General features: G+C 67.1%; 2 protein-coding genes across 2 annotated transcripts; one reads left to right on the top strand and one right to left on the bottom strand.

Annotated features, from left to right (window-relative positions):
- Positions 1-1,277: 1,277 nt before the first annotated feature.
- Positions 1,278-1,724, top strand: LOC306956381 (uncharacterized protein; the record flags this gene model as incomplete). The annotated part of the gene is made up of 2 exons (XM_079550985.1): positions 1,278-1,544; positions 1,634-1,724. Coding segments are annotated over 2 exons (358 nt in total), but the record flags the coding sequence as incomplete, so codon positions are not given.
- Positions 1,725-6,156: 4,432 nt separating this feature from the next.
- On the bottom strand, positions 6,157-20,541 carry ZBTB7B (zinc finger and BTB domain containing 7B; the record flags this gene model as incomplete). The annotated part of the gene is given in 5 exon segments (XM_079551018.1): positions 6,157-6,263; positions 6,266-6,499; positions 6,502-6,599; positions 7,486-8,486; positions 20,268-20,541. Coding segments are annotated over 4 exon segments (1,431 nt in total). The 5' UTR covers positions 8,478-8,486; positions 20,268-20,541.
- Between the last annotated feature and the right edge of the window lie 652 nt (positions 20,542-21,193).

The raw sequence follows: 21,193 nt of genomic DNA on the forward strand, positions 1-21,193 counted from the left end.
GGGTTTGGGGGTGGATGAGGGTTTGGGGATGGGGGTGGGTTTGGGGATAGGATGGGTTTGGGGTTTGCCATGGGTTTGGGGATGCTGTGGGTTTGGGGATGGGGTGGGTTTGGGGTTGCCATGGTTTTGGGGTTTGCCATGGATTTGGGGATGCTGTGGGTTTGGGGGATGGGATGGGTTTGGGGATGGGGTGAATTTGGGGTTTGCCATGGTTTGGGGATGCTGGGGTTTGGGGGATGGGGTGGGTTAGGGTTGGGGTGGGTTTGGGGGTTGATGAGGGTTTGGGTTGGGGTGGATGATGTGGTTTGGGGGATGCCTTGGGTAGAGGTTGCGGTGGGTTTGGGAATTGAGTGGGTATGGGGGATGCCTTGGGTAGGGGGATGGGGTGGGTTTGGGGTTGCCATGGATTTGGGGATGCTGTGGGTTTGGGGATGGGATGGGTTTGGGGATGGGGTGAATTTGGGGTTTGCCATGGGTTTGGGGATGCTGGGGTTTGGGGGATGGGGTGGGTTTGGGGACGCTGTGGGTTTGGGGGTTGATGAGGGTTTGGGGTTGGGGTGGGTTTGGGGGCGCTGTGCATTGGGGGATGCCATGGGTTGGGGATGCTGTGGGTTTGGCATGGGGTGGGTTTGGGGACGCTGTGGGTTTGGGGATGGGGTGGGTTTAGGGTTGGGGTGGGTTTGGGGGTTATGAGGGTTTGGGGTTGGGGTGGATGATGTGGTTTGGGGATGCCTTGGGTAGAGGTTGCTGTGGTTTGGGAATTGAGTGGGTATGGGGGATGCCTTGGGTAGGGGGATGGGGTGGGTTTGGGGTTGCCATGGGTTTGGGGATGGGGTGGTTTGGGGATGGGATGGGTTTGGGTTTGCCATGGTTTTGGGATGCTGGGGTTTGGGGATGCTGTGGGTTTGGGGGTTGATGAGGGTTTGGGGTTGGGGTGGGTTTGGGGACGCTGTGCATTGGGGGATGCCATGGGTTGGGGATGCTGTAGGTTTGGGGATGGGGTGGTTATGGGGGATGCCATGGATTTGGGGATGGGGTGGGTCTGGGAATGCCGTGGGTTGGGGACGCTGTGGGTTTGGGGATGGGGTGGGTTTGGGGATGCTGCGGGTTTGGGGACGCTGTGGGTTGGGGACGCTGTGGGTTTGGGGACGCTGTGGGTTTGGGGACGCTGTGGGTTTGGGGATGCCTTGGGTTTGGGGATGGGGTGGGTTTGGGGACGCTGCGGGTTTGGGGCTGCCGTGGGTTTGCCCACCCCATGGCCCCCCTGGACCCCGCAGCGACTCCAGCGACGAGGAAACCCCGGAGCTGTGGCTGGGAGCCGTGCGGGCGCTGCGGGGTCAGGAGCAGCAGCAGCTGCGGGATCAGGGCAGGCAGCTGGAGGAGCGAATCCGCCGGGTGGCGCGGGGCCGGGGGGGCGGCCGCCGATTGCATCCCCGGATCGCAGCCCGGCTGCGGGCGCAGCTGGAGGAGGAGGGAGAGGAGGAGGAGGAGGAGGAGAGCGGCAGTGAGGACGATGCGCCCGGTGAGGGCAGCTCGGCGTCCAGGTGAGGGCCGGGAGGGGCGGCCGTGGGAGGCAGGGGGGGACGATGACAGCCCTCAGCACGGCTCCGTGTCCCTCCGCCGTCCCTCCCAGCCTTGATTTCAGCTACCAGGAGCAGCCCGAGGGCAGCGGCAGCGAGCTGGAGGAGGTGAGGGCTGAGCGGCCGCACGGCGGAAGGCGGTGATGGCAGGACGGTGTCACACGGATGGCTCGGCGGCTGCGGAGAGATGGCGTGGGGACGTGGGGACACGGGGACGTGGGGACACGGGGATGTGGGGACATGGGGACACGGGGATGTGGGGATGTGGCTGCTGCCCCAGAAGCGTGATGGAAGCCAGCAGCAAGCAGGGAGGGAATGGCAAATAAAGCGCCGGTCCTCGAGCCAGCAGTGTCCCCGTGTGCTGAGCTGGTGTCCCGTCTCTTCGTGGTCCCCCGTGGTCCCCCGTGGTCCCCATGGTGACTCTGCCCCCCCACTGTGACCCCAGCTCCAGACCCACGCCGTTCCATCCCAAACGTCCCCAAAATGTCCCCAGCCCCATGGTGGCTCGCCTCTATCCCATGCGTCCTCCATCCCCATTGTGCCCTCAGGTGCACCCCAACGTTGTCGCCAAATCCGTCCCCCACAATGTCCCCCAAACAATCCCCCATTGTGTCCCAAATCCATCCCTTGTTCGACCCCCATCGTGTCCCCAGTTCCATCCCCACTGTGTCCCCAATTCCATCCTCATTGTGTCCCCAAGTCCATCCCTGTGGTGGCCCTAAATCCACCCCCATAGCATCCCCAGTTCCACCCCCATCGTGCCCCCAGTTCCATCCTCATTTTGTCCCCATGTTCATCCCTTTGGTGGCCTCAAATCCATCCCCATTCTGTCCCCATGTCCATCCCTGTGGTGGCCCCAAATCCACCCCCACCATGTCCCCATGTCCACCCCCATAGCATCCCCAGTTCGACCCCCATAGCATCCCCAGTTCGACCCCCATCATGACCCCAGTTCCATCCTCATTCTGTCCCCATGTCCATCCCTGTGGTGTGGTGTCCCCAAATCCAACCCTATATGCCCCTGTGTCCATCCCGATGGTGGCCTCAAATCCACCCCCATAGCATCCCCAGTTCCACCCCATCGTGTCCCCAGTTCCATCCTCATTTTGTCCCCATGTCCATCCCTGTGGTGTCCTCAAGTCCACCCCCATTCTGTCCCCATGTCCATCCCTGTGGTGTCCCCAAATCCACCACCATCATGTCCCCAAATTCACCCCCATAGCTTCCCCACTTCCATCCCCATTATGTCCTCATGTCCATCCCTATAGTGTCCTCAAGTCCAGCCCCATTCTGTCCCTGTGTCCATCCCTATGGTGGCCCTAAATCCACCCCCATAGCATCCCCAGTTCGACCCCCATCGTGTCCCCAGTTCCATCCCACTGTGTCCCCATGTCCATCCCTATGGTGGCCCAAATCCACCCCCATCATGTCCCCATGTCCACCCCCATAGCATCCCCAGTTTGACCCCCATAGCATCCCCAGTTCCATCCCCATCGTGTCCCCAGTTCCATCCTCATTTTGTCCCCATGTCCATCCCTATGGTGTCCCCAAATCCAACCCCATTCTGTCCCTGTGTCCATCCCTGTGGTGGCCCCAAATCCACCCCCATAGCATCCCCAATTCCAACCCTATGGTGTCCCCAAATCCAACCCCATTGTGTCCCCATGTCCACCCCCATAGCATCCCCAAATCCAACCCCATTCTCTCCCCATGTCCATCCCTATGGTGTCCTCAAGTCCATCCCCATTCTGTCCCCATGTCCATCCCTGTGGTGTCCCCAAATCCACCCCCATCGTGTCCCCAGTTCGACCCCCATCATGTCCCCAGTTCTATCGCCATTCCGTCCCTATGCTCATCCCTATGGTGGCCCCAAATCCAACCCATTCTGTCCCCATGTCCATCCCTGTGGTGGCCCCAGTTCCACCCCCATCGTGTCCCCATGTCCACCCCCATAGCACCCCAAATCCACCCCCATTCTTGTCCCTGTGTCCATCCCGATGGTGGCCCTAAATCCACCCCATAGCATCCCCAATTCCATCCCCATCGTGTCCCCAGTTCCATCCTCATTATGTCCCCATCTCCATCCCTGTGGTGGCCCCAAATCCACCCCCATCGCATCCCCAAATCCACCCCCCATTCTGTCCCCATGTCCATCCCTGTGGTGGCCCCAAATCCACCCCCATCGTGTCCCCAGTTCCACCCCCATCGTGTCCCACAACGTCCCCGCTCCCCCCCCCCAGTTCCCCACTCCCAGCCCCACCCCAGCGCCGGGACGGACAGACAGACGGACGGACGGGGCGAACGATTCCCTGCTTCTCCGTTTATTATCAAGCAGCCTTCGTTTAAAAACAAAACAAAAACAAAAGAAACGAAACGAAACAAAACAAAAATTTAAAAAAAAAAAAAAAAGAAAGAAAAAAAAAAAAAAAAAAACCGAAACAAAACCGAAAACGAAACGAAACGAAAATAATATAAAAAAAAAAAAAAAAACAGAATAAAACAACAACAAAAAAAACCAAAACAAAACAAAACCAAAACCCAACGCCGACCGCCGCGGGCGATCCGTTGGGTTTCCGACACCGGAGAGCTTCAAGTCGCCGAGAAATTCAAGTTCCCCATAAGGCACTTTTTTAAAGCCACGACGGGAGTCCCCCCCGTCCCCATCACCCCATGGCAGGGACCGGCGCAGGGGTCGGGAGGAGCAGCGGGGGGACGGGGTGGGGGGGACGACGACAAGGGAGGGGGGGTCGTGGGGTGGAGGACGGGGGGGGAGGGGAGGGGGGGGGGGGGTTATATATTACAGCATCTTTGTTTCGGTTTGTTGGTTTTAAATATAGATAAAACTCTTCTTTTAGGCATCCCCCCTCCCCCCCCCCCCCCCCCCAAACACGCACCCCCCCCCCCCCCCCCCCCCCCCCGTCCCTCCTCCTCCATCCCCGGGTGTGCGCCCTGGGGCCGTGTGCAAAGGGCAGGCGGGGGGGAAATGGGGGGGGGGGGGAGAGGGGGAACCCCGCCAAACCACGAGGGGATTGGGGGGGGTCCCGGGGGGTTCACCCGGAATAGTGCAACGAGAGAAAGCAGCCGGGAGTGCAGGGGCGAGGGGGGCTCGCCGGGGGGGGGGGGCTGCTCGGGGAATTAAGGGGGGGGCTCCGGGGTTAAGCTATATACAGCGCGGGATGAGCGGCGGGGGACCCCCCCCGCCACCCCACCGGGAACCCCCGCCCGGTGCCCGCGCTTCGGTTCCCGGGGATGGAACCGGGGAGGGGGGGGGGGGGGGGGTCCGGTCCCTGCACGGCGGCGGGGGCCGCCCCGGGAATCCGGAGGTTGGGGGGGGGGGGGGGGGGATGGAATGAACGGCGGCGGCGGCGGGGCCCCCCCCCGCCCCATTGTGCAAATCCGCCAGGGGGGGAATTTCCCCCTTTGCATAATTCAGAACAAACCGTGACGGGAAAAACAGGAACGGAGCGCGGCGGGGCGAGGCGGGCAGCGCAGCTCCGGGACAACGGGAGGAACCGATCCGCTCCTCCCCGGCCCAGAGGGCAACGCCCGGTTCGGGACGGTTCGCTCCTTTCCGGTACCGCACGGAACGGCCGGGGCTGCGCTGGGCTCGATCTGGACCGGAACGGAACAGAACGGCTCCGCTCAGCGCGGATCGGCACAGCGCAGAACTCTGCTGTTCGGTGCTGATTGGAGCGGCTCAGCACGGCTCAGCACGGCTCAGCACGGTGCAGCCTGGCACGGCTCGGGCCAACGCAGCTCAGCACAGCTCAGCCCAGCCTGGTGCAACCTGGCTCAGCTCAGCACAGCTCAGCCTGGCACAAACTCAGCCTGGCACAGCTTGGCCCAGCATGGCTTGGCCTGGCACGGCTCAGCCTGGAACAGCTTGCCCAATGCAGCTCAGCTCAGCACAGCCCAGCCTGATACAATCCAGCTCAACTCAGCCCAGCCCAGCACACAGCCTGGCATCACCTGGCTCAGCCCAGCCTGGCCCAGCACGGCTCAGCCCAGCCTGGCATCACCTGGTTCAGCCCAGCACGGCTCAGCTCAGCTCAGCACAGCCTGGTCCAGCTCAGCTCAGCTCAGCTCAGCCTGGCATCACCTGGCTCAGCCCAGCCCAGCCTGGCCCAGCCTGGCATCACTTGGCCCAGCACGGCTCGGCTCAGCTCAGCTCAGCACAGCTTGGTCCGGTTCAGCCCAGCCTGGCATCAGCTGGTTCAACTCAGCTCAGCTCAGCTCAGCCCAGCCCTGGCATCACCTGGTTCAACCCAGCTCAGCTCAGCCTGGCATCACTCAGCCCAGCCCAGCCCAGCATGGTTTCAACTCGGCTCAGCCCAGCCCAGCTCAGCTCAGCTCAGCCTGGCATCACCTGGCTCAGCTCAGCCCAGCCTGGCATCACCTGGTTCAACCCAGCTAGCCCAGCCCAGCTCAGCCTGGCATCACTCGGCCCAGCCCAGCCCAGCACGGCTCAGCCCAGCTCAGCCCAGCCCGGCCTGGCACCACTCGGCCCAGCTCACTCAGCCCGGCCCGGCCCGGCTCAGCCCACCGCCCCCCATCGTGCCCCACCGGGCCGGCCGCTCTACACCATCTCCACGGGCACCATGCCGTCCGGCTGCGGCCCCTCTTCAGCCTCAGGCTCCATCTCCATCTCCGGCTCCTCCTCCTCCTCCTTAATCTGCGCCGGCCCCAATAACGAGCCAGGGAGAGGCGCAGCCCCTCCAAGCGCCCATTGGAGAGGTCGATGCCGGGCGGAGCGTCGGGGGGGCGGCGGAGGAGGGGGTCTTCGCGGCGTCGGCGTCGGGTGCGAACCTCCAGGCAGTTCTGGCCCTTGAGGTGCCGCTGCAGGTGGTCGTCCTTGGCGAAGGCTTTGTGGCAGAGGTAGCACTCGTAGGGCCGGGCGCCCGTGTGCAGGTGCATGTGTTCTTCAGGTCGTAGCTGTGCAGGAAGCGGGCGCTGCAGTGCTGGCACGAATAGGGCCGTTCGCCCGTGTGTTTGCGCATGTGGATCTTCAGCTTGTCGTTCCTATAGGGGGGGTGGGGGGGGGAGAAAGGGGAGGAGGGGTCAGGATGCGGGGATAGAGCGGCGCCGATGGGGTGCGGGGTGAGATGGGGGAGAGTATGGGGAACTTATGGGGACAGTGTGAGACAGGGATGTGCTATGGGGACAGCAGGGGGCAGGGGTGGGCTATGGGGACGGTATGGGGACAGCATGGGGAGGGTGGGCTATGGGGACAGCAGGGGGCAGGGGTGGGCTATGGGGACGGTATGGGGACAGCATGGGGCAGGGTGGGCTATGGGGACAGCATGGGGCAGGGGAGGGCTATGGGACGGTATGGGGACAGCATGGGGCAGGGGAGGGCTATGGGGACGGTATGGGGACAGCATGGGGCAGGGTGGGCTATGGGGACAGTATGGGGACAGCATTGTTCAGGGTGAGCTATGGGGACAGCATGGGGCATCTGTGGGGCAGGGTCATGCTGGGGGTCAGCACAGCCCAGGGGGACACCGTGGGCACCCAGGGGACACCATGGGCACCCAGAAGACCCCATGGGTACTCAGGCACACCATGGGTACACAGGGGGACACTATGGAACCCAGAGGACACTGCAGGCACCCAGGGGACACCATGGGGCAGGGACACCGCGGGCACTCAAAGGACCCCATGGGCACCCAGGTGGACAATATGGGAACCCAGGGAGACACGTGGGGCGGGGGACACTGCAGGCACCCAGGGGACACCATGGGCACCCACAGGACACCGTGGGCACCCAGAGGAACCCATGGGCACCCAGGGGGACACTACAGGAACCCAGGGAACCACGGGCACCCAGGGGACACGGTGGGCACCCAAGGGACCCATGGGGCAGGGGACACCCCGGGGCCGCCGCCGCCGCTGCTTTGGCACTCACCGCGTGAAGCGCACGCCGCACACCTGGCAGGCGAAGGGCTTCTCTCCCGTGTGCGTGCGCATGTGGCGCGGCAGCTTGCCGGCACCGTGGATGACTTTGTGACACACGGGACACTCCTGAGGCATTTGGGAACGCCGTTTGCGCACCAATTTATCGGGGCTGTCCAGCCCGGGCGCCAGCGCCTCGTGGTGGAGGGAACTCAGATAAGCCATCAGATCGGGATCGATGGCGTCGTCGTCCGAGCCGCCCTCCTCGGGGGACATCTGGTACGGAAAGGGGAAGGCGTGCGGGGGCAGCTCCTCCTCCTCGGGCACCTCGAAAGCCTCGTAGGGCTGCGCCAAGCCCTCCGGCATCGGGGGCGGAGAAGGGGGCTGCGGGGCGGGCAGGGGGCTGCGGGAGCCTTCGGCCTCGGCGGGCGGCTCCTCGCTGTGGTTGTTGAGGCGTGCGCCGCGCGCCTGCAGGAATTTGCGGGTCTTCTTGCTGCGGCGGGCGGCGGGGCGGGCGGGGGGCGCGGCGGGGGGATCCGCGTCGGGGAGGGTGGCGAACGCCTCCAGGTAACGGCGGGCGCGCTCGCAGTCGTCGTCATCGGGGCCGGGAGCTTCCAAGCCGTGGCACTGCAGGATGTCGGCGCAGGCGGCGATGACGCACGGGATCTCCAGCAGCTGAGCCGCCTGCAGCACCTCGCCCATGTTGGAGCTGCTGATGGTCAGCGTGGCGGTGTAGGCGAACTCCAGCAGGGCTCCCAAAGCTTCCGGCCCCACAAAGTCCAACTCGCAAACCTCCTGGCCCGGCCCCGGCCCCGCGAACAGCTTCTTGAAGTAGCGGCTGCAGGCGGCCAGCACGGCGCGGTGCGTGCGGTACTCCAAGCCCTGCGTCTTGATGGTGACGTCGCACAGCACCCCCAGGTGCCGCTGCTCGTTCAGGCTGCTCAGCAGCTCGCTGCTGTGCTCGGGGAAGGGGATGCCGATCAGGTCGTCCTCGGGGCTCGCCATCGTCCTCACCTGCGGGAGCATGAAGGTGAGGGGGATCAGCGCCGGGCGGCACCCGTGGGTGCCAAAGCGTCGGCTCCGTTGTGGTGCAAGGAGGCTCATTTCCCACCGTGCAGCACCCACGGGTGCCAAAGCATCTGCTCTGCTGCAGTGCTGCAGTGCAAAGAAACTCCTTCCACCATGCAGCACCCATGGGTGCCAGAGCATCAGCTGTGCTGCAGTGCAAGGAAACCTCATTCCCACCATGCAGCACCCGTGGGTGCCAAAGCATTGGCTCTGTTGTGGTGTGAATAATCTTCTTGCACCGTGCAGCACCCATGGGTGCCAAAGCATTGGCTCTGCTGCAGTGCTGCAGTGCAAAGAAACTCCTTCCACCGTGCAGCACCCATGGGTGCCAGAGCATCAGCTCTGCTGCAGGGTGAGCGCCCCAACAGCGTTCTGCCAGAGGGGCGCACGGCTCAGCATCACCCCCGAGCACCCAAATTTCGGTTGGACGCCGTGGAACCGACGCGTGCCGCCGTCGGGCCCCCACCGCATCCCCCCGCCCTCCTCCTTCCACCGCCGCCCCCAAAGCGACCGCAGCAAAGGGGGAAATCTCAGCGCGGCGCCTTTGAGCGGCGTCGAGGCGCTGCGCTTCCTGCCTGCCCACCCCACCGCATCCCCCCGGCCCACCCCACCGCATCCCCCCGCCTCGCCGGGCGCAGCTCCCCGTCCTGGGAACGCGGGTGGGCGGCATTGCCGGGAAGAAGCCCCCACTTCCCCCCCCCCCCCCCCCCCTTTCCCCCCAGGGCCGGGGGCCGCCCCGCGAAGCCCAACCGGGCTGGGAAGACGGGGCCGCGTTTCCTGCCCGCAGATTAGGATCAGCGCAGCGCTGGGTTCCTGCCCCCACTCCCAGTGGGGGCCCAGCCCCCTCCCTACGCTTTGCCCCAGCCCCGGGCCGCTCCTCGCCCAGCCAAGCCCTGCCTGCGTGAGCAGGGCCTTTCCCACGCTGCAGCTGGCAGAGCTTTGCGTCAGCGCTGCCATAAAAGCGGCACCGAGGCCTCCCCGAGCTGGCGGCCCCATAGGGCAGGTTGTGCCCGGCACCGGCAGGGGGGGAGGTGAAGGTGGGAGAGGGGGGTCCTTGCCGTGCTGTGCTTTGGGGATCACACCTGGAGCGACATACGTGGCCGAGTGTGAGCCCTGGGTGGGTGATGGATGCAGTCCTGAGTGTGGGGACGGTGGCGGTGGAGCTGCAGATCAGATCGAGTCCTGGTGCTCCACGGCTGCTTGGCACAGGAAGCACCAAGCCATCGCCGTGTCTGAGCTTCGGGGGGAGGCTGAGCCATGGAGGAAAGCCAGGTTGTGCCACGGGGCAAAGCCTGACTGTGCCACGGACAGAGGAAAACCAGGATGTGCCACAGAGCGAAACCAAGCTGAGCTGCAGAGCGAAACCAGGCTGTGCCATAAAGCAAAACCAGGCTGTGCCATAAAGCAAAGCCAGGCTGTGCCACACAGGAAAGCCAGGCTGTGCCATAAAGCAAAGCCAGGCTGTGCCATAAAGCAAAACCAGGCTGTGCCATAAAGCAAAACCAGGCTGTGCCACACAGGAAAGCCAGGCTGTGCCATAAAGCAAAACCAGGCTGTGACGGAGAAAAAACCAGGTTGTGCCATGGGGCGAAGCCTGACTGTGCCACAGAGTAAAACCAAACTGTGGCATGGAGCAAAACCGAGTTGTGCCAGGCAAAAAAGCCAAGCTGTGCCAAAAGCAAAACCAGGCTGTGCTATGGAGCGAAACCATGAGGTGCCATGGAGCAAAACCAGGATATGACATAGAGCAAAACCGGGCTGTGCCATAAAGGAAAACCAGGCTGTGCCATAAAGGAAAACCAGGCTGTGCCACAGAGCAAAGCCAGGCTGCGCCATAAAGGAAAACCAGGCTGTGCCACAGAGCAAAGCCAGGCTGTGCCATAAAGCAAAACCAAGCCGTGCCAAGGAGCAAAACCCGATTGCTTGCCATGGCACGGAGCGCAGCCATGCAGAGCGAAACCGCGCTGCCGGAGCCGCACGCCGCCGGACATCGCCGCGCTGCGCCCATCTCCACGGGACGGGTCGGACCGCTCCGAACCGAAGCCCGCCGCCGCGGCCGTGCCAAGCCGCGCGGTGCCGTCGGCGGGCGGTGGGAACGTGCCCCCTCTTGCCCGCGGAGGGGCGGCGCGGCCGGCGGCCCCCGGCGCAGGAGCCCATCCCCATCCCCGCGCCGGCCGCTCCCTGCGCTTGGGTGCTCGCCAAACTGGGGCTGCCTCGGCAGGCGGCTGGGAACGGCCCCGGAGCAACCGGCTGCGGAGCCGCCCCGCGCTGCCGAGCAGGCCCGACCGGCAGGGCGAGCGGCAGCCGCCCCTGAAACTGGGAAACGGGCAGCGCCGACCGCCCGGGATGCCGGCGCCGTCCGACGTCCCCGTGCCCACCCCTGCGGGGGTCCGCGGTGCCCACGAGGCGGGGGCGAAGGGATTAGGGGCGATTAAAGCATCAGGGCGCCGGGAGCCAACAGGCTGCGACAGCCCCCGATGGGATCAGCGGGATTAGCAGCGGGGGGGGGGGGGGGATTAGGGGAGGTGAGCGCGCTGCGCTTCGGGGGGGGGGGGGGACGGGGACGCGGTGCCATCGAGAAACCCGGGGCCGAGGCAGGATGGGAGGCACGCGGTGGCAGGATGGACAGACGGACTGGCGTGCGTCAAACTCCGCATCCCTGCGCCTCGCAGCTCCTCCCGTCCGCAGGGCCGGCAGCGCTGCTGCGCTCGGCCGGGTGCAGCTTCACGCTGGGGGGGGGGGGGGGCGCCAGCAGCGCGTAAAGACCCCCGCAGCACCGCAGCGCTGCTTCCAGGCCGCTGCACGGCTGCTGCTCACACATCTCTGCCCTTCTCGGGAGGGGAGCAGGGAGGGGGGTGCACGACTCTCCGCTGATAGCGAAGCGGGGGGACGAAGGATGGAGCCGGGACCCCCGGGCGGATGCCCGCGGATGAAGGACCGGCGCCGGGGGCGGGGAGGTGGCAGGAGGGGGATTTTCCATCGCGCCCAACCGCCCGTCCGCCGCTTCTCCCCCGACACCCCGGCCCCCCCCGCGCATCCTCCCCACGGGAGCGAAGTCACATGCTGAGCGGGTGCCATCGAGGAGATCGCAGCGCTGATAAGGAAACTGGGGGGGTTGGGGGAGGTGGGGAGGGGGAGCAAGGTGTGAAGCTGTCGGAGCCGCTTCCAGCCCCGCGGAGACCCTCGGGTGGCGCATGGGGACAACACAGCGTCCCCTTGGGGGCAGAGTGATGGGGAGGGGAGCATCTCCCTGCCCGTCCCCCCCCCCCCCAAAAAAAAAAAGCAGCACTTTCTCGGTTACGTCAATGCCCGCAGCCGGGCCCCGTTTCGCCCTCGGCGGCCGCGCGGGGTTGGGGAAAGGGAAAGGGGGTGGGGGTGGGATTCGCTCCCCTTGCCGAACGGGCAGCCGTGCCCCCAGCACGCCGCGATGGGAACAATGGCTGCGGGTCACCCTGACACCGCACCGCCGGCCCCACGGCACCTGCCAGCCCCACCGCGCCGTGGGGCCGCACGGGGCCAACCCGCACCCGGACCGTGGCACGGAGGGACCCCAGACCTGCGCCCTCCCCACTGCGTGCAGGCGGACGATGGGGATGGGGGTCCCCCCCCCCCCAAAACTCGGGGTGCTCCCAGCCGCTGCCGCGCTGTCGAGGGACTTCACAGCTGCAGTGGGGAGAATGAGTCAGCCAGGAAGGTGAGCGCGGCGCCCGGCCCCTCGCCCCACGGGGCCCTTCGGGAGCCGGGAAGGGACCCAAACGGCCGGGCGTCCCCCCACCCACCCGTCCCCAAAGGCAGCCTGGGTGCCCCATAGGGTCGGCGTAGCTGTGGGATGGGGGCTGCGCAGCCTCCTCTGCCCAACAGCACCTGCTGGAGAGCGGCAATGGGTGGCGGGTGGGGGTCCGGCCTGGCTGGTGACCCCAATGGTGTGGGTGGGGGGTCCTGGGGGTCTGGGTGCCGGACGGGAGCTCGGATGAGGGCTGGGGAAACGCTCCCCACTCTTTGAAAGAAGAAAACAGCGAGCACACAAGAAAGGAAATGGGTTGAAGAGATGAGAGGGTAAACAGCACCCACCCACCCCACAGCCAGGGGGGTGAGCCGGCCCATACCGGTACCCCATCCCATTACGCACCCACCCAGCTGCCCCCAAACCTCCAGCTCCCCATGGCCACGGGGCTGAGCCCTCAGCAGCGTGGGGCAGACATCACAGCACAGCCCCGTCCTGGCGCTCAGCCCCACGCCACGCAGCGCCGGGCTCAAGGCCACGTCCCCAACGCTGTCCCCACCGCCACCTGCAGCGGGAACCCACCGCCCCTCACCCAGCAGGGCCCACCCACCACCCGCAGGGTCCCATCCCAGCACCGCGGCCCCCATCCACCACCACAGCCATCCCTGTGCCATGTGCCAGCAGAGGGGACCCCACGGTGGCCGCTCCATGCCACCCATCCCATCCCATCTCATCCCACCCCACCCCACCGCAGGGCTCCAGCATCCCACCTCCAGCCCCAAAGCCACCCGGAAACGGCCCCACTGCCACCCCACGTCCCTCCCACCCCACATCCCCCGTCCCCACGGATGGCAGCGGGGTGGGCAACGCCGCTCACCTGGCGCCTGTGCCCGCGTGTGCCGGGCGCTGCTCCGGCGGAGGCAGGGAGGGTGCAGGGTGCTGCTGTGTGAACTTGGCCCCGCTCCCCGCTGCACTTCAGCTCGGATCCCACCTCAAAAGGAGTCGACGCCCACACCCCGGGTCACGCACCTCCCAGCCCCGCTTCCCAGAACACACACAGCATTAACCCTTCTGCAGCCGACGCCAACCCGGAACGGGGCGAGGGGGGAACCCCGAAGCCCCTTCCCAGCACAGGAAATTCCCAGGGGTGCCGGCACGGTTGGCACCGCACCGCAGCCATCCCCTCCCCGTCGCCGCCGTGTCACCGTGCGGCTCCCTTCCCTCCCGCCGCCCCGGGGCTGGGCGATGCGTGCCGGCTGCTCAGTGCCGGCCACGGCCGGGAGCCGGGCTGCCACCGCAGGGCTGGGCTCGGTGCAGCGTGCCACAGCCTGTCCTCGGCCCCCTGCGCATGCCCGGCCTGCTCTGCCCCATAACCAGCCCCAGTGCCAGGCCTGTGGCTGCTGCCGTGCCACCACAGCCGGCCCCAATGGCAGGCCACCCGTGGGTGCTGCTGTGTCCCCATAACCAGGCCATCCATGGGTCCTGCTGTGACCCCATAGCCAGGCCACCCGTGGGTGCTGCTGTGTCCCCATAGCCAGGCCACCCGTGGGTGCTGCTGTGTCCCCATAGCCAGGCCACCCGTGGGAGCTGCTGTGTCCCCATAGCCAGGCTCATCCATGGGTCCTGCTGTGTGCCTATAGCCAGGCCACCCATGGGTGCTGCTGTGTCCCCATAGATAGGCCCATCCATGGGTCCTGCTGTGACCCCATAGCCAGGCCACCCATGGGTGCTGCTGTGTCCCCATAGATAGGCCACCTGTGGGTGCTGCTACGTCCCCATAGCCAGGCCAACCGTGGGTGCTGCTGTGACCCCATAGCCAGGCCACCCATGGGTGCTGCTGTGTCCCCATTGCCAGGCCATGCATGGGTGCTGCTGTGTCCCCATTGCCAGGCCCATCCATGGGTGCTGCTGTGTCCCCATAGCCAGGCCACCCGTGGGTGCTGCTGTGTCCCCATGGCCAGGCACATCCATGGGTCCTGCTGTGTCCCCATGGCCAGACCATCCAATGGTCCTGCTGTGCACCCATAACCAGCCCCAATGTCAGCCTATCCATGGGTGCTGCTGTGTCCCCATAGCCAGGCCACCCAGGGGTCCTGCTGTGACCCCATAGCCAGCCCCAACTTCAGCCCACCCATGGGTCCTGTTGTGTCCCTATAGCCAGGCCATCCATGGGTGCTGCTGTGACCCCATAGCCAGCCTCAATGCCAGGCCAATGGGTCCTACTGTGACCCCATAGGCAGCCCCACTGCCAGCCCATCCATGGGTGCTGCCGTGCCATCACAGACGACTCCAGTGTCAGGCCATCCTAGGGTCCTACTGTGACCCCACAACCAGCCCCAGTGCCAGGCCATCCATGGGTCCTGCTGTACCCCCATTGCCAGCCCCAATGCCAGGCCATCCATAGGTGCTGCTGTACCCCCATAACCAGTCCATTCGTGGGTGCTGCTGTGTCCCCACAGACAGCCCCACTACTGGGCCCAAAGGTCCTGCTGTGCCCCTACAGTCAGCTCCAAAGGTCCTGCAATGCTCCCATAGCCAGCCCACCCATGGGTCCTGCTGTCACCCCATAGCTGACCCCAATGCCTGGCCCATGGGTCCTGCTGTGACCCCATAGCAGACCCCAGTGCCAGGCTGCCCATGGATCCTGCTGTGACCCCATAGCTGACCCCAATGCCAGGCCCATGGGTCCTGCTGTGACCCCATAGCAGACCCCAATGCCAGGCTGCCCATGGGTGCTGCTGTGACCCCATAGCTGACCCCAATGCCGGCCCATGGGTCCTATCACCCCATAGCAGTCCCCAGTGCCAGGCTGCCCATGGATCCTGCTGTGACCCCATAGCTGACCCCAATGCCAGGCCCATGGGTCCTGCTGTGACCCTATAGCTGACCCCAATGCCCGGCCCATGGGTCCTGCTGTCACCCCATAGCAGACCCCAGTGCCAGGCTGCCCATGGGTCCTGCTGTGACCCCATAGCAGACCCCAATGCCCGGCCCATAGGTCCTGCTGTGACCCCATAGCTGACCCCAATGCCAGGCCCATGGGTCCTATCACCCCATAGCAGACCGCAGTGCCAGGCTGCCCATGGATCCTGCTGTGACCCCATAGCTGACCCCAATACCCGGTCCATGGGTCCTATCACAGTATTGTGGCAGACTCGTGTGCTGCAGGAAGCCTGGCACCAATACCCTGAGCACACCGTAACCCAGGGAGGGGGCTCTCAGATGGTCCCAGCCACCCCATGGCACCCATCCTCCTCCATTCCACCCCCCCAAGGCCGCGTCCCCCTCACTTCCCCCCCCAGCCCCCCGCTCTGTTCCCCAGGGCAGGCTCAGGCTTCTCGCAATGCCCCATAATTACACCCTCTGCGTCCCAGCCAAACAGCAATTAGCGCCCGAGCTGCAGCCCCACACCCCAGCACCCGCCCACACCAAACACAGCACCCGGATGGGCAGCGCCATGGGGCCACAGCAGGCCTCCAACCCCCCCCCTTCCAACCCCCCCCAGATCCCACCCACAGCCGTGCCAGCCACGAGGAGGAGGGCAGCAGGAGGCAGAAAGGGGAAGAGGGCCGCAGCTGCTTAAGGGGGGGAGCATGGGGTTGGGGGGGGGGGCCTCCAGCAACGTTCTCAGAAAGGCGCTGCTGCGCGTTGTGCAAGAGCTCAGCCCCAAGGGAGGGCACGCGGAGGGGCAGCGGCCACCCCACGGCATCTCGGTGGCCACCCGCCTGTCACCACGGTTCAGCGATGGCATTCCTGGTGCACCGTGATGCTCCAGGCTGCCAGGACCTTGGAGGTGGGCGCAAGGACCCCAAAGATGGGCGCAATGGACCCCAAAGGTGGGCGCAATGGACCCACACCAAGAACCCCGCGAGGGAGGGAGGGAAGGGAGCGTGGCACCTGCCTGCCAACCCTGCCCTTTGCTCCCCATAAAGGAGGGGAACGGCGCCAGCCCCCCTGGCCCAGGTGTGCCAGGTGCTAAGGGCGGGAGATAAGGTGGGCGAGGCGGGCAGGGAGGGGCTCCCATGGGCACGCAGCCCTGACTCAGGGTTGGTGGCCGGGCCCCATTGGGGTGACTCACCGCGGCCCCCCCACCCTTGGGGGTGTTGCAACCGTCCCCGGTGCCGGCAGCGGCCGCAGAGGGGGGTGCAGCACCCAGCTTTGGTTGGGGGGGGGGGGGGCCGTGCACCCAATGTGGGGATCTTTCCGGTGGGCTGCGAGAGAGCCGTGCTCCATCCTCACCCGCACCATTTGGGATGCATGGAGACAGAATGGGCACGGCCTAAAAGCATCGCAGCACCGGGTGCACAGGGCAGCACCGGCACCGAACCACAGCACCAGAATGGGGCATGGCCTAAAAGTGTCCTGGCACTGGGCACACAGGGCAGCACTGGTACCGAACCACAGCACCAGAATGGGGCATGGCCTAAAAGTGTCCTGGCACCAGGCACACAGGGCAGCACTGGCACCGAACCACGGTGCCAGAATGGGGCATGGCCTAAAAGCATCCTGGCACCAGGCACACAGGGCAGCACTGGCACCGAACCACAGCACCAGAATGGGGCATGGCCTAAAAGCATCCGGCACCAGGCACACAGGGCAGCACCGGCACCGAACCACGGCCACCATTGGGGTCCTGATGTCCCCCAACCCAGCAGCACCGGGACGGAAGGCGTGCAGAGATCCCACGGTGAGCCCCCACTCGTGGAGCTGCTGAACCCGGGTGCCCCCCTGGGGTGGGGATGAGGCAGACGAGGTTGGACGCTGCGTTGCCCCCGGCTGCACCCGGACACGGCGCTGCGTGGAGGCAGGAGGAAGGAACAGGGAAGGAAGGGGTTGCTAAAACTGAGGGGGAACAGGAAGGAAACGGTCAACAGCAACCGCGGGGTCCGACCGTCCAGCGGGGGTGAAACCCACCCCGAGGTGCGGGCGTGGGGCAGGGAGGAGCCGAGGGGAGGAGCCGAGCTCCAAATTGACCTCGTGCAGCCGGGATGGTGGGAGGGGGGGCACCGGAGAGAGCCGTGCTCCTGCCTCTGCCCCATGGATCCCGTGGGCAGTGGGATCCAAATGGGGCAGCTCTGCTCTCACCACCCCACGGCGCACAGACAGAGACCCCCGGGGGGGGGGGGGGAAGCAGTCAAAGCTCCAGGTCCCACCACACAGCCCTGGGGGTGGGTAGGAGGAGTACGGATGGATGCCATTGCCCCCCACCCATCCTGGTGGCACCTTGAGCACCCAGAACTGCTGGCACAGACAGACCCTGATGCTCCATCTGGGGTCACCCAGCAAGGACAGTGCCAGCCCGCAGCCCCCCCCCCCCTTTACACCCCCCGAAATAGCCCAGCTTCCGCCCCCACGCAGCTGCCTCCAGCTCCCCGCTGCCCACAGCTGATCCGGGCCGGGAGGGAGGGGGGCAGGCGGCTCTAATCCCCCCCGAGCCCACTTAGCACGGCTGTACCCCCCCCCCCCCCGATCCGCACAGCACTGAGACCTCCACCCCCCCCCAACCCGGGCAAGCGACGCATCCCGCAGCACAGAGCGGGACACACAGCCAAGCCACGGCACGCGGGGCAATCCCCACGATGTCCCCAAACCGGGGATGTCCCCACCGAGCCACCCGTGCCGGGAATCCCCCCCCCCTTCCTTTCCCCATCCCACAACGCACAGCATCCCCGCACCCATCCTCACCGCGGCATCGCCGCAAGGACCGGGCACGGGGAGAGAGCACCGGGGACGGCACGGAACGCTCGCATCCCCGCGCTGCTCCGTGCCATCCCGTAGCCCCGAGGTCGGCCGGCACCCGGCACGCAGCCCCCGGACCCCCCCCCCCCCCCCAACTCACCGCCGCCTGCAGCCGCTGCCCATGGGGACGCAGCGGGGACGGCCGGGGCAGCGCGGAGCGCGCACAGCTGAGCCTGCCGGGAGAGGCCAGCGCTCTGACCTACTTCTCCTTCCGCATCACCTGCTTTCATTTTCCCTCGCCACGGCTCAGTCCCCCCCCCACCACCACCGCCACCACCTCCCGCCCACGGCCCCAACCCGTCACGCTGGTGGCTCCTCGGGGACATCGGGACCCGGCGGCTCCCTACGGCACCGGAGGGCTGACGGCGTTGTGCCACCGGGCCCTGGGTGCGCTGAAGGTCACCGGGCGCTGGGGACAGGCACGGCCGCCTTTCCCACCCCCCCCCGGCCACCCCGGCGTCACCTCCCTGGCACGAAGCGAGTCGGACGGGTCTCAGCCCGGCCCCTCGCTCCGTCCTCGGTCGCCGCGGGGCTCGGCGGGGTGTGGACACGCAGCTCAACGCGGGGATGCAGCTCTGCCCCAGGGACACGGGAGGTGCGTGGGGCCGGCAGCCTCGCTCCCCCTTAGCGTTCCACTGGCGGGGGGGGGGGGGGGTTTCTATGGAAAGGCCCCGGCACTGGGGGAGTGCGAGCGCTCCCGGGGGCTCCCGCCAGCAACCAGCGCTGCCAGGAGAGATTTCTGCGTGGTTTCATCATCCACCGCCGCCCCGAAGGAGAAGTTCCTGCTCCGGCTCAGGACACCCACCCACCCTTCAGGGCCTGCGGGCTGCGGGGCTGCGCCCACCGCCTTCCCCCCCCCCCCCCCCCCATACACCACCACCAACCCCCCCCCCGCGTGTGCGCGCTCGGGGCCTTCGTGTGCCACGTGTGCACCGAGGGTGCATGGCAGCAGCTGGCAGAGCTGCGGCCGCAGCTTCGGGCTCAGCGCTGCTGCCTGTAAAGTACTGTGGGGGGGGGGGCGGGGGTCAGCCCTGCAAAGCCCTCACAGCCCCCCGGGGATGCCGTTCTCCACGCCCCCAGCCCGGTGATCACCTCCCCAGGCCTCAGTGTGGCAGCAGCCAGGTTAAAAACCCGCTCTGCCCCCCCCCCCCCCTTTCCACCCCCCAGGCCAGGAGCTGCCCGTTCTCTCTGCAGAGCCCCCACACATCGCAGTCCCACTGCCCCACAGCTTCCCCTTCTCCAAGCTGAAGTTCCCCTCTCTCCACACCCAGCGCTACCACAACCCCTCAGCAGGCACCGGGGGACTCCAAACCGTGAGGACCCCCCCCCCCCCCCACCATGTGGGAACAGCACCCAGAAAGCCACGGACCTGACTCTGCTCGGGGAAACTGAGGCACGGTGAGACACCCCGAAGGCACCGAACCCAAAGGCAGCACCCAGAGCTCGAGGCCAGGAGGGGACCCAAAAAACGCAGCAGCCCCCCGATCGAGGGCAGCCGTAGCCCAAGACAACGGCCGTTGTCTGGCGTGAGGGTAAACACCGCACCCCGCCCCGGACAAACAGCAGCGGGGGCAGCGGCCCGGGGGGAGCACGGAGCTGGGTGCGGGGCAGAGTCCACAGAGCTCAGGGTGCCCAAAGGGTGGGGGGGGGGGGGGGGGGGAGGCAGGGCGAACACCACGGGCACCCCCTGGCTGCCCGGAATTGGGTGAAACAGCACCGCGGCCCCGGTTTTGCCATCGGGTGTCATTCCCAACCGTGAGCTCACCGGAGCAGGGCAGGTCCCCGGCAGGCCTTACGCAGAAGGACGCGGGGATGCAGGGACACCAACGGGGACAGGGAGCAGCGGGGGGGGGTGAGCCCCCGAGGGGCTCAGCCGCCGCCGATCCGCGGGACGGTGCCACGCGTGGGCCGGGAGCACCGGAGCGGCAGCGCCGGCAGAGTCAGGGCGAAAGGAGGGGACGCGTCCCGGTGCCCGGTTATCCACCGCCGCAGCCCCGGGATCGCTCCCCGTGTCCCGAGCGGTGCGCGCAGCCCCCACCCCCCCCCTCCTGGCACCGCGCCCGCCGACGTGTCCGCGTCTGCCGGCAGTTCCCGTCCCCGCCGCTCCCGGTGCGCGGAACGAACGGAGCCATATAGGGAACCGCACAAGGAACCGCAGCGGGAACCGAGCACGGAACGGGCGCACCGCCCCGGAGCCAAATCCGGGAGCGAGCGCACCGAGCGGCACCGGCCCCGCCGCAGAGCACCGGAACGACGCGACTCACCGGAGCCGGGCTGCGGGCACCGGGCCGGTAGCGGTGCGTCCGTCGCTCCCTCCGTACAGACAGAACCGTCGGTCCGCCGGGCCCCGCGTTCCCCCCGCCCGCTCCGCGCCTCCTCCGCTCTCCACCTGCGCGCTCCGCGCTCACCTGCGCGCCCCGCCCCGCCCAGCGCCGGTCCCGGGGCCGCAGCCCCGCCTCCGCCTCCACCTGCACCGCCGCCCCGCCCGGCCCCCCCCCTCCACCGCCTCCAGGAAGCGCCCGCCCCCTCCGCGCCCATTGGGCAGCGCTCCGCATCCCCCGCCTCCTATTGGCGGAGGGGGTTGTCCGTCACCCCTCGTGCCGTCCCCCCCTTCCCTCGGGGGAGGGCGGCGGCGTGCCCCCCCCTCCCCCCCCCCCATAGCCACCCCCCAACCCCCTCCCCCCCCTCGGGGCCGGCGGGGAGCGGAGCGGTGGGGCCCGGCCGTGGGGAGCGGGGGGAGGAAGAGCTGAGTCAGAGCGCCCGGGGGGGGGCGGCGGGGAGGGAGCGCGCTCACACCGGAGCCGCCCCCCGCTGGGGGGAGCCCGGTCCGGCGGTGCCGCGCCCGGTGCCGCGCCCGGTGCCAGGCGCTGAGCGCTCCGCCCGCTGCGGCCGCGGAGCTCCGGGCCCGCCCCGCTCGGTGCCGGCTGCGGGGGGGAGGGGGGAGAACGGGGAAGAGGGCACCGGGATGGAAAACGGGAAAACGGAGAGCGGGGAACGGGAGCGCCGGGAGTAGAGAACGGGGCGTCGGAACGGAGAACGGAAAAGCGGGGGGTTGGGAAAGGAAAAGCGGGGGACGGATAACCGAGCGTCGGGATGGAGAACTGGGAACGGGGGTGAAGAATCGGGCACCGGAGAACGGGAAACGGGGCGCCGTGCACTGACTGGCGCTGAGAACCGGGCACCGGGCGCG

This window comes from Tetrao urogallus (assembly GCF_951394365.1).
Source record: "Tetrao urogallus genome assembly, contig: SUPER_28_unloc_3, whole genome shotgun sequence".
Classification (NCBI taxonomy): Eukaryota; Metazoa; Chordata; class Aves; order Galliformes; family Phasianidae; genus Tetrao; species Tetrao urogallus.